A 15,295-nucleotide genomic window follows, 5' to 3' on the forward strand; every position below is an offset into this window, starting at 1 on the left:
CTCGTATTGTGTCTGACCACTGTCTCGTATTGTGTCTGACCACTGTCTCGTATTGTGTCTGACCACTGTCTCGTATTGTGTCTGACCACTGTCTCGTATTGTGTCTGACCACTGTCTCGTATTGTGTCTGACCACTGTCTCGTATTGTGTCTGACCACTGTCTCGTATTGTGTCTGACCACTGTCTCATATTGTGTCTGACCACTGTCTCATATTGTGTCTGACCACTGTCTCATATTGTGTCTGACCACTGTCTCACATTGTGTCTGACCACTGTCTCACATTGTGTCTGACCACTGTCTCACATTGTGTCTGACCACTGTCTCACATTGTGTCTGACCACTGTCTCACATTGTGTCTGACCACTGTCTCACATTGTGTCTGACCACTGTCTCACATTGTGTCTGACCACTGTCTCACATTGTGTCTGACCACTGTCTCACATTGTGTCTGACCACTGTCTCACATTGTGTCTGACCACTGTCTCACATTGTGTCTGACCACTGTCTCACATTGTGTCTGACCACTGTCTCACATTGTGTCTGACCACTGTCTCACATTGTGTCTGACCACTGTCTCACATTGTGTCTGACCACTGTCTCACATTGTGTCTGACCACTGTCTCATATAGTGTCTGACCACTGTCTCATATTGTGTCTGACCACTGTCTCGTATCTCAGGACCGCTCTCACTGTTACATGTAGGTGGTGAGCTTTGCATGGTAAAGGGCAAACACAGTTGGGGGCTGGAAGTGGGGAATTTCTCTCTCCCCCCCCCCCCCCCTAATGATTTTATTTAGAATAACAAAGAGAAGATCTCCTTAGTTGTAAAACAACCCCAGCGTTTAGGAAGGAAATCCTTTAATCTGTTGATTGATTGTGAGAAGTGAGTAGGTTCAGGTTTCACGGTATAATCCTCCAGTGCGGTGGAGTTCTTATACCCTTTAAACATCTTCTAAATAATCCGTTCCTTGACATCTTAACAACCCCTTCACTGCCGAAAGGGCCTGAATCTCACTACAGTAACTGGGAACAGGTCACAATCGCTACATTAACTCCCCTCTTAGAGAGGCTCTAACTTAATAATAATAGCATGTTCTTGTATAGCGCTGCTAGTTTTACGTAGACATTTTGCAGACACAGGTCCCTGCCCCGTGGAGCTTACAATCTATTTTTTGGTGCCTGAAGCACAGGGAGATAAAGTGACTTGCCCAAGGTCACAAGGAGCCAACACCGGGAATTGAACCAGGTTCCCCTGCTTCAAACTCAGTGCCACTCAGTCTTTACTCACTGAGCCGCTCCTTCTCTAACTTCTGCTCTCTCTCTCTCACATAGATTGTAAGGTCTTTGGGTAGGGTGACTATACATCCCAGTTTAGCCGGGACAGTCCCGGGATTTTCATTAAATGTATTGTTTTTTCGTTTCACCCTGTTTGGACTCACTTAAAACTCTTAGAACCATAAAAGTAGACCCTGCATGTGTTTATGTGATGGATCATATCAAAGCGTAAGCATTGTAAATATATTGGAAAATGCTAATTAAGCGATTTATCAATATAAACCAACCCGTCATTTTGCTACACTCCAGAGTTTCTGTTATGTTAGGAAATAAATCAATTATACAGCATAAATGCGGACCCTAGACACATACCATTATATTTCTTTTTAAATGATTACATTTGTTTTACAAATAATTTTGTTTCTACTTTTGAAAATCCGGTCACCCTAACTTTGGGGCGGGGGCTCCCTTTATCTTTCGTTATCATGTATTTGCTTCTCTTATCCCCATTGTTTGTACTTTATTATTTCCCCTGGATTATAATGTTAAGTGTTGCATACACTGCTGATGCTCTTTAAATACAATTATACACACATATAGGTTTGCCAGGTGGCTTCTCCAAAAATACTGGACACAATGACAAAGTGCGACGCGCTCGAGAAACACACATCCTTCTCGCCTCTCTCCGCTCCATGCTGTTTCCTCCTTTCCTTATCCCCACCCCCAGGTTCCTGGCACCTCCTCCTAATTGGCTACATTACACAGCAGTAACCAATCAGGATGGAGTAAGCTGCCTAACCCCCTAGCAGCAGCCCTGCTCTCTCCCTGCTTGGGGAAATCCCACGGCCCACCAAGCCAGTCGGGTCACTGTGTCCAGAGAGGTAACACCAGACACATACATATTCAGTATTACCTCTCATTTTTTACTGGACAGTGTCCAAATACAGGACAGTTCAGTTCAATAATGGATACCTGGCAACCCTATGTACAGTACATACCCTATGACAGCGCCCCCTCCATTCTGCTAAACTGTTTCTTTCACCTGCCCCCACAGGACTGGAGAGAGGTATCGTGCACAGACTAATAACACCATACGGAGTAGCACTGACTAACTTCTCTGTCCTTTAATATCTGCATCTAAGGTACTTCTTGTACTAAACTTGTATTTCACGCAGGGCGCATCTAACGCACGTGTCTGAGGCAGGCAAGTTAAATGCCAGCTCAGCCCTGGGAGATTCACACATGAAAAAACAGCGGAGGAAACCCCAGCATACAGTAGCAGCTCTGGTTGCCATATAATATTTTCATGTGTATGTCTACTAACTTTTGTTTTTGTTAACTCTTCATACAACTTCCCCCATTGTTTCCCCGCGTTACTTTCTGAAGCCAGCAGAGAGAAATGATGTCTGAAATAAGATTTGTTGATATTTTAACCCCTTTCCTGCTTGAGGGCTTGCAATGTATTGCAGAGCAAGATAATGACATGTAGAGCGATATAATAACATGCAGCGCGATACGATAACATGCAGAGCAATATAATAACATGCAGAGCAATATAAGAACATGCAGAGCAAGATAATAACATGCAGAGCAAGATAATAACATGCAGAGCAATGTAATAACACGCAGAGCAGTATAATAACATGCAGAGTGATACAATAACATGCAGAGCAATATAATAACATGCAGAGCAATATAATAACATGCAGAGCAATATAATAACATGCAGAGTGATACAATAACATGCAGAGCAATATAATAACATGCAGAGCAATATAATAACATGCAGAGCAATATAATAACATGCAGAGCAATATAATAACATGCAGAGCAATATAATAACATGCAGAGCAATATGATAACATGCAGCGCGATACGATAACATGCAGAGCAATATAATAACATGCAGAGCAATATAATAACATGCAGAGCGATATAATAACATGCAGAGCAATATAATAACATGCAGAGCGATATAATAACATGCAGGGCGATACGATAACATGCAGAGCAATATAATAACATGCAGAGCAAGATAATAACATGCAGAGCAAGATAATGACATGTAGAGCGATATAATAACATGCAGAGCGATACGATAACATGCAGAGCAATATAATAACATGCAGAGTGATACAATAACATGCAGAGCAATATAATAACATGCAGAGCAATACGATAACATACAGAGCGATACGATAACATGCAGAGCAATATAATAACATGCAGAGCAATATAATAACATGCAGAGCAATATAATAACATGAAGAGCAAGATAATGACATGTAGAGAGATATAATAACATGCAGAGCGATACGATAACTTGCAGAGTGATATAATAACATGCAGAGCAAGATAATAACATGCAGAGCAATATAATAACATGCAGAGCAATATAATAACATGCAGAGCAATATAATAACATGCAGAGTGATACAATAACATGCAGAGCGATACGATAACATGCAGAGCAATATAATAACATGCAGAGCAATATAATAACATGCAGAGTGATACAATAACATGCAGAGCGATATAATAACATACAGAGCGATACAATAACATGCAGAGCGATATAATAACATACAGAGCAATATAATAACATGCAGAGCAATATAATAACATGCAGAGCAATATAATAACATGCAGAGCCATATAATAACATGCAGAGCAATATAATAACATGCAGAGCAATGCATTGCTGTCCATTCTGGCAGGAAAGTGATTAAAGCTTTAACCTCGCCTGGAAGATTCTTATAAAAACCCCATAGTCTCAATAGGGTCCCTCAGTTTAAAAAATAATCTACATATTGAGTTGTGGAAAATAGACCATTCTCTCTCTCTCTCTTTTTCTAATTACATTCTGCTAAAGTGTTCCACAAAAATAAATGTTGACGTGTCTGACATTTGGCGCAGATCAGTTATCCCGAGAGGTTAATGCCACTCCAGACCTGGTGAGATTTTTTTTGACACAGGATAAATGGGAGAAAAATGACGTGCAAATCGTGATGTGTTCCCGTCCCATGTGAGCAGAGCGGAATAGATGCACAGCACTCTTATACAGCGTGCGTGCGTGCGTGTGCGGCGTCATTTACCCACATCTGTGGCATGCTAAACTGGGGCAAAATACAGCAGCCCCCTTTTTTTTAAAGGAAAAAAAAATCCTGTGCTGTTATTTGCAGTAGATTAGCAGCAGGGTGATATGGATAAAGGACCCTTTACTGATGCTCCTGCTTAATAACACTAGCCAAGAGGGACCGTTTATCTAGATCTCCTAGCAGCAAAGCTGGTGCAAGCAACAGCACCAGCTTTATGAAAACATGGCTTTTATTGACATATTTATTTCCCCCTTTGATGCTGTTTTCTGCATCCTTGTGGCATATAATTTGTACCCAGAGAAACATGTTAAGTGATCCATGTAATGTCAAAGAATGATAAAACACCACATTTGATTGATTGATAGTTGTAGAGCTCCGTCATACTGTATGTTGGCGGTTCTTACCTGTGCAGGGTTTCCATGACTTCAGTCCTATGGTCAGGCCAATCTGGGTCCCACAGAAGATAAGCCAAACACAGGCCGGCAGCAGGGTAGACATCAGTGGTTTTTCACAGTCTGGGGGTCCATGTACAACACTCTCACCCCCGTGCCTTACCTTTCCCAAACCCGCACTCTGCTTAGAAATAACACCCAAGTCTTCATGGCCCAACAGGGTCTTCTACTCCTCAGTCAAGTGCACCTCATCTTCTAGGGCACAATCTGGACAGGTAACATCCAGGTTACTGCATCAGTGACCATGTGTGAAAATACCCATCATTTCAACCCAGCTCTGCCCAACAAGGGTGAAAAGACAACTCCTATTTTCAGCTTGTCTGGGGGCAACCTTCTTCCTTGATGTTGTGGCAGTGAAGGTGTTTTTTTGTTGTTGTTGTTGTTTATTTTAAGTAAGAAGAAATTGATGAGCGGTAAATAAAATGCAGGAAAGACTCAGAAGGTGAGGTTAGAAGTTGTAACTGTAGAGTCAGCTGTTTAGTTGGGACACAGCAGGTGAGCCTCTCTGCGCCTCAGGATCATACAGGGATGAGCAGGTGAGACTGTAGTGAAGAGCCAAATATCCAGACATTTAAATGAGACCCTAGTCATGTAACTGACTTTTTTTTTTTTCTTCTCCAGGATCTTTTCATCTCTTGCCCAGCCCTCCCCAGGTGGAGGAATTTCCTACTGTACATGGCTCTGCCCTTACAGAGAACATATTAACAGGATAGGTGGAGTCACATTCAGGCTGTGCACCTGAGTGTGTGGTTATAGCCAGATCATTTCAGTGTGTGAATTGTTTTCTATAATCCCCTCACCGCGGGAGTATCCACTAATACTCCTTACAAGAGTACCACCCTTACACCCACGGACTCCCCTTATGGCAAGAGTATCCCCTAATACTCCTGAATTTCCATCACTGCAGGAGTGTCCTCTTAATACCCTTGCAACTTTCTCTTGACTAAATAGTATACTCCCAATGATCTTTGTCCACCCTCACTATTTCATCAGTCTTGTTGCCGTTCCTGCTTCCCAATGTCTCCCAAAGAGCTTACAATCTAATTGTACCTGAGGAACAGAGAGCTAAAGTTATGAGGTCACAAGGAGAGCTGACACTCGGATTTAAACCGGGCTTCACCCACTTCAAAGGCAGTGCCCTTACTACTAAGCCGCTCCTTCATCCCATCCGTATGTCGATGGGTTTTGTGGAATTTAAACTAGCTCCCAAATTGGCTTGACCCCCTAATCCGGGGGTTCTCACCTCCAGTCCTCAAGACCCCCCCCCCCCCCCCCCCAACAGGTCAGGTTTTTAGGATATCCCTGCTTCAGCACAGGCATCTCAATCAGTGGCTCCCTGCTTCAGCACAGGTGGCTCGGTCAAAGACTGAGCTACTGATTGAGCCACCTATGCTGACACTGGTATATCCTTAAAACCTGACCTGTCTGGGGGTTCTTGAGGACTGGAGTTGAGAACCTCTGCCCTAATCATTAAATGCTTTGATTCGTAATGTGGTATAATAACAATCGAGCTACAAGGAGTAGGCAGGTACAAGGAGTAGGCAGGTACAAGGAGTAGGCAGGTACAAGGAGTAGGCAGGTACAAGGAGTAGGCAGGTACAAGGAGTATGTAGGTACAAGGGGTAGGCAGGTACAAGGAGTATGTAGGTACAAGGGGTAGGCAGGTACAAGGAGTATGCAGGTACAAGGAGTATGCAGGTACAAGGAGTATGCAGGTACAAGGGGTAGGTAGGTACAAGGAGTAGGCAGGTACAAGGAATAGGCAGGTACAAGGAGTAGGTAAGTACAAGGTGTAGGTAGGTACCTGATGAAGAACCCTGAGAGGTTCGAAAGCTTCTAACATAGCAACTATTTGTTGGTCCAATAATAGGTATTATACTGCCTACTCCTTCTCCCTCCTTGTTTTTTTACCACATGACGAAAGGATCCACATGGTTCCCCACCCTTCTCTGTGTATGATTAGTAATGAGGGAAAAGAAGGTGTAGAAGCTTTAGTAGTTCAATCAAATGCATAGAAAGAAATGTATCAACACATCCATTGTTTATGACTAACCTAAGATAAGAATAACAAGCGGTTGCAGAATTCCTTTACTTGAATGCTCATTAGCTCTGACCTAATGAGGAGCACTAAATACCCCCTATGTATCAAGGCAAAAGGGGTGCAATTCTGGGGAAAAAACAATTGCCCCAGATGTATCGCAGAAAAAAATCATATCTATTGCAATGGGATGTTTTCTTAAATACTATACATCTAGTGACTTTTTTTTGCCCCAGAATTGACCCCAATATTCTGAAGAGTACATTTTCACAACCTGTTTGTGGGATGAGGACATGTAAACCCCCTCCAGGGCCAAAGGGGTACGTTTGCAACTAAAAGAGCCAACATGGAAGAAAGGTCCAACACAGCCACCCACCATTCTTTCCCACCATTCTTCTGGTGCATCATTGCTCCTGTCACCGACCCAGCCCATCTACCACGGAGAAGAAGTCACGTAGGATCAGGAGCACAGGTGACCCTACACATAGGAATCCCAGAACCCGAGAGATCTCGGTAAATGTTGGAGAGGAGGGGTGCTCGTGTGTGGCCCTCTGTAGAACTTACACAGTGGGATCAACAAGTGCTACTGCTGATTAAAAAATCAGTCTGACATATCACACAACAACACTTTATACAACTTCACAATGTAAGTGGCTTCCACCAATCATCTCTAAAACAAGTTCCCTGCTCTGCTTTCCTTGGGAATTACAATCGTTTTTTTCTTTGAAGCGTAGACCCTGAAAAGCCAAATTCATGTGAACGCCCTGACTTTCCAGAGGATCAAGCAAGAGAAGGGTCAGCACATTGCACGTGCAAGGGGAGGCGACCCTGCGCCACTCACAGTGGACATCACAAAGTCAAACCACCTTCCAAGTTCTAGGTCCCCTCCGTTTACTAGCTAACTCGCCAACATTAGTTATGAAAACTTCTGGTTATGGACCCCTTAGACATGTCACTGTCATTTCGGCAATAAGGCCGCGCTTATAGTGCCGGCGACGGCGACGCTGACGTAGCTGAAAAAATCACATTGATGTGACTTCCAGCGATCGCGACCAATCCGTCGCTCCGTCGCATCGCTCCTACTATAAACGCACGCAACGGCGTCAATACATTTGTTTTGACACAACGTCGCGTCACTGTCACCGGCACTATAAGCGCGGCCTAAGAGGGACAGATCACAAACTTACATGCCCAATGTCTTCTAAGCAGATTGGCACGCCGGCGACTCACTTTTTTAACCCCTTCCCTGCTTCGCAATGCATCGCAGGCCTCTCTGGCAGGAAAGGGGTTAACCTTCCTGCTCCCCCCCGGGCTGGGTTTGTACCGGCGGCTGGTGGCTGAGAGATGAAAAACCTAGATAGGTTTGTTGACCCAATGGGCCGTGGAGCCCTGCGCTGGTAACATTAGAAATGCCGACGTATCTCTCGCTATCCGACCCAGCACTTCTGAAGTCAAATATTAACAGCTTCTGGGACGCATATTAACTCTCAGACCTGAAGCAGCGAGTCCCAGGTGATCTGCGCGGATAAGGTGAGGGCAGGGGGGGGGGGGGAACCAAAAAATAAAACTACCTTTGTGTAATATCAGACATTTCTGATCCCAAAACATGTCAACTACATGCAGACTGGAAGGGAAAAGGGTCAAATAGCTCTCTGTCTGACAGCACTGTGTAAGGCCCGTTCTATAGTGCCGTGTAGCACGGTGTAGCGCGCGCGCGGAATTTCAGTTGGCTGACGTTAGTCAGCCTTTCTATAGAAGGGCCGCGCGTGCGCACGGCAGGGAGAGGGGAGCTGACAGACAGCGGCGAAGATGAAGAAATTCATCTTTTCGCGCCGCTACCTGCGCTCAAATGTATGTATATGTGTGTATGTATGTATGCGTGGATGTGTGTTTGTATGGATGCGTGAGTGTGTGTGTGTGTGTGTGTGTGTGTGTGTGTGTGTGTGTGTGTGTGTGTGTGTGTGTGTGTGTGTGTGTGTGTGTGTGTGTGTGTGTGTGTGTGTGTGTGTGTGTGTGTGTGTGTGTCAAGGATTGTAAAACAAACAAAATAAATATTTATTAAACTTTTTTTTTTCTTTAAAAAAATAATCTATCTAGGACTTACTTTCACTCACACAACCCATGCACACACATATACTCACACATACACACACATATACTCACACATACACACACATACTATACATACATACACATACACACACATATACTCACACATACACACACACATACTCACACATACACACACATATACATACATACACATACACACACATATACTCACACATACACACACACATACTCACACACACACACACATATACATACATACACTCACACATACACACACACACACACATACTCACACATACATACATACACATACACACACATATACTCACACATACACACACACATACACATATACATAAATATACACTAACCTGCAGCTCCCGGCTCTATATACATGAAAAGCATGCGGCACGTGCACGCGCGTTCGCATAGGAACGTGCGGCCGCATGCTGTATATAACAGCCCTAACCTCTCTCTCTCTGTAACTGTCCCTTTCATAGCATTTTCCCTGTCTCTGTCCCCTTCCTGTCGTGACTGTCCCTTTACTCGACCACTGCCCCTCTCTCAGTCTCCACTTTCTCTACTGCAACTCCTCCATTACTCGGACTCTGTCACCTTTGTCTCCCACCACTTCCTCTCCTCTCGGTCACTGTGACCTGTTCCTGTCCCCTTTGCCTCTCTCCTCTCCAGCTACCTTTTTGCCAGTTCTCTCTCTGCCCCTGTAGCGCTGATACCGGTAAAGGGTTCGTATAAAAGCTAAATGGGGTTGAACTAATTGAATTCTGCTGTAGAACCTTGCCAATGAACGGTCAGGCGGAATAGGACTACATTCCACCCTTAATGGGTTAATTAAGGGCCCTGCCACTTACTCTGAGTACCTACAAGCTGACCCTGGAATGTGTAATATCCACTAAAGTAAATATGTAAAAGGAGAGAGGAACAAACAACTCCAGGAGAGAAAGGATGGGGGTAGGAGGTGTATCTGTCCTTTCTCTCCATCGCTACGAAGAATTCTGTTCCATAATATTCAATTTTCTGCATATCATTCATACAGAACCTTAGAAAAGAGGCATCTAAGAGGGGATATTATCATTAAATAGAAAGATATTTAGGGTTCAGTTCATATAAGGAGCTTTCAAAAGAACTATTCATCCCACGGGCAGTACAAAGGACTCTGGGTCGTCCCTTAAGGTTGGAGGAAAGGAGATTTCACCAGCAACAAAGGAAAGGGTTCTTTACAGTAAGGGCAGTTACAGTGTGGAATTCATTATCCATGGAGACCGTGATGGCAGATACAGAGGTTATAATTAAGTTGGGGAAGGGGAGGAGGGAAAATAGGTCCAGCTCAGCTGAAGAAATTGACTTTCTGAAGTGGTGCTATCTGGGATAGAGAATTTGTATCTACATGAAGAGAAAGATCCCATGTGATGCTGCACTCAACTCCACTGATAGATAGATACTGTCTATCAATTTTATTAAACTCTTAGAAACAAAAATTTGAATTTTTGTTTTCTAAGAATTTAATCAAATGGATATATTTAACTATCAGTGGAGTTGAGTGCAGCAGCACATGGGATCTTTCTCTTCATGTAGATACAAAGGTTGGACATCTTTTTTAGAAAAGAAAGGTAGACCGGGATATACCAAATACCCTGTCTCAGATTTAAAAAAAATCCTGTCCTCATGCCCTTACCCGGTGCCGCCCTCCAGCTTCAGCACCATTCTGTCCCATTGCCATGGCAACAGAGACGCCATGTGACGTCACGTTGCCGGCCACGCATGCGCGATGTCGGCGCTTGCCAGCCACTCGTACACATTCGAGATCGGCGCTTGTCCAGCGATCACGCGTGCGCACGAGCGACGGGCAACTGCCAATCGTGCATGCGCGGACGTCAAGCGCTGGTCACGCAGGCCGCCCCCAAATTCTGACGCCCAAAAATGTCGCCGCCCGAGGCCCGGGCCTATCAGGGCTTAATGGGAAATCCGCCACTGCAAATAAGTAAACACGGGAAGGAGGCTGATCCGGGGGGCAATCTGAGTGCCAATTATTGCAGTCAGGGAGGAATTTATTTTCCCCCTTATGAGACATCATTAGATGATATTTCCCTGGGGGTTTGCCTTCCTCTGGATCAATATACTGTAAGTACAATTATAGGAAACGTATCTGTCGTCTAAATTTAACATAGGTTGAACTCGATGGACGTGTGTCTTTTTTCTCATCTACTATGTAACTATGTAACTATGTAACTATGTAACTATGTAACTATGTAACCTGGGAGCTGAGAGGCTCTGTGCAGCAGGGGTGCGCAAACCTTTTCGTCTGCGCCCCTCTTCCTACTCTCCCCCTTACCTTGTCTCCGGCGTTTCTGACCTGACTTGACATTGCGTCACCAGAAGCCGCCGGAGAAAAGGGAAGGGAGCTTACAGATGCCTTGCGCGCTCCCCTGGCATTTCCTTTAAATTCTTTGGGGTAGAGCGCGTGGCCTCTGTAAGCGCCGCACCCCCCCCCCCCCCAGAAAATTTCACACCCCGCACCCCTGCTGTACATTATATCATTCATACAGAACCTGGGAGGTGAGACGCTCTGCATATCATTCATACAGAGCCTGGGAGGTGAGACGCTCTGCATATCATTCATACAGAGCCTGGGAGGTAAGACGCTCTGCATATCATTCATACAGAGCCTGGGTGCTGAGAGGCTCTGCATATCATTCATACAGAGCCTGGGAGGTGAGAGGCTCTGCATATCATTCATACAGAGCCTGGGAGCTGAGAGGCTCTGCATATCATTCATACAGAGCCTGGGAGCTGAGAGGCTCTGCATATCATTCATACAGAACCTGGGAGGTGAGACACTCTGCATATTATTCATACAGAGCCTGGGATGTGAGAGGCTCTGCATATCATTCATACAGAGCCTGGGAGCTGAGAGGCTCTGCATATCATTCATACAGAGCCTGGGAGCTGAGAGGCTCTGCATATCATTCATACAGAACCCGGGAGCTGAGAGGCTCTGGAGAGGCTCTGCATATCATTCATACAGAGCCTGGGAGGTGAGAGGCTCTGCATATCATTCATACAGAGCCTGGGAGGTAAGACGCTCTGCATATCATTCATACACAGCCTGGGAGGTGAGACGCTCTGCATATCATTCATACAGAGCCTGGGAGGTGATATGCTCTGCATATCATTCATACAGAACCCGGGAGCTGAGACGCTCTGCATATCATTCATACAGAGCCTGGGAGGTGAGAGGTTCTGCATATCATTCATACAGAGCCTGGGAGGTGAGAGGCTCTGCATATCATTCATACAAAACCTGGGAGGTGAGACGCTCTGCATATCATTCATACAGAACCCGGGAGGTGAGAGGATCTGCATATCATTCCTACAGAGCCTGGGAGGTAAGACGCTCTGCATATCATTCATACAGAGCCTGGGAGGTGAGACGCTCTGCATATCATTCATACAGAGCCTGGGAGGTGAGATGCTCTGCATATCATTCATACAGAACCTGGGAGGTGAGACGCTCTGCATATCATTCATACAGAACCCGGGAGGTGAGAGGCTCTGCATATCATTCATACAGAACCCGGGAGCTGAGAGGCTCTGCATATCATTCATACAGAGCCTGGGAGGTGAGAGGCTCTGCATATCATTCATACAGAGCCTGGGAGGTGAGACGCTCTGCATATCATTCAGGGGGAGGAGGGGGGACGTGGTGGGAAGGGGGGGAGGGGGGAGGTGGTGGGAAGGGGGGGAGGTGGTGGGAAGGGGGGGAGGTGGTGGGAAGGGGGGGGAGGGTGGTGGGAAGGGGGGGGAGGTGGTGGGAAGGGGGGGAGGTGGTGGAAAGGGGGGGGAGGTGGTGGGAAGGGGGGGAGGGGGGAGGTGGTGGGAAGGGGGGGAGGTGGTGGGAAGGGGGGGAGGTGGTGGGAAGGGGGGGGAGGTGGTGGGGAAGGGGGGGGAGGTGGTGGGAAGGGGGGGAGGTGGTGGAAAGGGGGGGGAGGTGGTGTGGGAAGGGGGGGGAGGGGTGAGGTGGTGGGAAGGGGGAGGAGGTGGGAAGGGGGAGGCGGGGGGTGGGAGGCGGTGGGAAGGCGGGGGGTGGGAGGAGGTGGGAAGGCGGGGGGGTGGGAGGCGGTGGGATGGCGGGGGGTGGGAGGCGGTGGGATGGCTGGGGGTGGGAGGCGTGGGAAGGGGGGTGGGAGGCGGTGGGAAGGGGGGGGAGGGAGGCGGTGGGAAGGGGGGGGAGGGAGGCGGTGGGAAGGGGGGGGGGGAGGCGGTGGGAAGGGGGGAGGAGGCGGTGGGAAGGGGGGGTGGGAGGCGGTGGGAAGGGGTGGGGGGAGGCGGTGGGAAGGGGGGGGGAGGAGGCGGTGGGAAGGGGGGCTGGGAGGCGGTGGGAAGGGGGGCTGGGAGGCGGTGGGAAGGGGGGAAGGGGGGAAACGGTGGGAAGGGGGGGCGGTGGGAAGGGGGGGAGGCGGTGGGAAGGTGGAGGGAAGGGGGGGGGGAGGCGGTGGGAAGGGGGGGAAGCGGTGGGAAGGGGGGGGAGGCAGTGGGAAGGGGGGGGAGGCGGTGGGAAGGGGGGGGAGGCGGTGGGAAGGGGGGGTGGAGGGGAGGTGAAGGGGGGGTGGAGGGGAGGTGAAGGTGGGGGGGTGGAGGGGAGGTGAAGGTGGGGGGGTGGAGGGGAGGTGAAGGGGGGGTGGAGGGGAGGTGAAGGGGGGGTGGAGGGGAGGTGAAGGGGGGGGGAGTGGAAGGGAGGTGAAGGGGGGGGTGGAAGGGAGGTGAAGGGGGGGGTGGAAGGGAGGTGAAGGGGGGGTGGAGGGGAGTGAAGGGGGTGGTGAGGGGGGGGGTGGAGGGGAGGTGAAGGGGGGGTGGAGGGGGGGGAGGTAAAGGGGGGGTGGAAGGGAGAAGTGGAGTGAGGGGAGGTGAAAGGGGGTGAGGGGAGGTGATGGGGGGTGAGGGGTGGGTGAGGGGAGGTGAAGGCCGCTCACTCACCCGTCCGGCAGGTCCCACGTGGATCTGAGGCGGGAGGCAGCGTGTTGTGGCCACTCTCCCGCTGTGTCCCGGGCGCTCGCTCGCTCCCCCGCTGACTGTAGCGGCGCCGGGGGGGGGGGGGGTATCGGGGAGACACTGACACTGGAGGGGAGGGGGGGGGTGGAGGCGAGGTGAAGGCCGCTCACTCACCCATCCGGCAGGTCCCACGTGGATCTGAGACGGGAGACAGCGTGTTGTGGCCGCTCCCCTGCTGTGTCCCCGGGCGCCGCCATCTTGGGCACTCGGCGCCGCGAGGCAGCCTGCCTGGCCACTGGCTGTTCCCCCGCCGGGGAGGGGTGAGTTGTAGCGCCGGGGAGGGGGGGGGGGGGCATGTATATGTGTGGGGGGGGGGAGAGGTGGGAGAAGGGGGGGTCTCGCACGGCCGCTGACACTGGGTGGGGAGGGGCGCTGAAGGGGTAATAATAGTGTGTGTGTCCCGCTGACTGTAGCGGCGCCGGGGGAGGGGGGGGGTCGGGGTGAAAGCGCGGGAGACACGGGGAGAGGAGGAGGTGCGCGCGGGTGCTGCTAACACTGTGAGCCCCGCTAATGTATGTAACAGTGTGTGTGTGTGTGTGTGTGTCACTGTGTGTGTGTGTCACTGTGTGTGTGTCTGTCACTGTGTCCCTGTGTCCCTGTGTCCGTGTGTGTGTGTGTCCCCGTGTGTGTGTGTGTGTGTGTGTGTGTGTGTGTGTGTGTGTGTGTGTGTGTGTGTGTGTGTGTGTGTGTGTGTGTGTGTCTGTGTGTGTGTGTGTCCCCCTGTGTTCCCTGTGTGTGTGTGTGTGTGTGTGTGTGTGTGTCCCTGTGTGTGTGTGTCCCTGTGTTCCCTGTGTGTGTCCCCCTGTGTGTGTGTGTGTGTGTACCCCTGTGTGTGTGTGTGTGTGTCCCTGTGTGTGTGTGTGTGTGTGTGTGTCCCTGTGTGTGTGTGTCCCTGTGTTCCCTGTGTGTGTGTGTGTCCCTGTGTTCCCTGTGTGTGTGTGTGTCCCTGTGTGTCCTTTGGCCCGTCACTCCGCCTCAGGCCAATGAGAGGTGTGCGGGGGCGGGCGGGCCAAGGGACCAATTAGATTTCCCCTAGGGACACCGGACATCCAGGCAGGCAGGCAAACATACAGTGCTTTCACTAATATAGTATAAAATAAAAGAAGAAAGAAGATAGAGAGACTCTCATACAGGTTTGCGCACCTGATCTAGCATTAGCATCTATTCAAATCAATGGGTGCAAAGACCAGATCTCCTTTACTGGTGCTTGATGAATCTTCAATACGGGAGATAATAAACACTTGCGCTATACTGAGACGGGTGCGGCCCAATGATTATAGTGTCCAGGTGG

General features: G+C 48.8%; 1 protein-coding gene across 2 annotated transcripts in view; it reads right to left on the minus strand.

Annotated features, from left to right (window-relative positions):
• The window catches only part of TSPEAR (thrombospondin type laminin G domain and EAR repeats), a 60,306-nt gene extending 54,783 nt beyond the window's left edge, over nt 1-5,523 (minus strand). For both annotated transcript variants that reach the window (XM_075607133.1, XM_075607132.1), the window contains exon 1: nt 4,779-5,523. In XM_075607133.1, the coding sequence (XP_075463248.1) occupies nt 4,779-4,795 (17 nt within the window). In that variant the 5' untranslated portion in view covers nt 4,796-5,523. The remainder of the gene's footprint in view (nt 1-4,778) is intronic.
• Nucleotides 5,524-15,295: the final 9,772 nt, after the last annotated feature.

This window comes from Ascaphus truei, chromosome 7 (genome assembly GCF_040206685.1).
Source record: "Ascaphus truei isolate aAscTru1 chromosome 7, aAscTru1.hap1, whole genome shotgun sequence".
Classification (NCBI taxonomy): domain Eukaryota; kingdom Metazoa; phylum Chordata; class Amphibia; order Anura; family Ascaphidae; genus Ascaphus; species Ascaphus truei.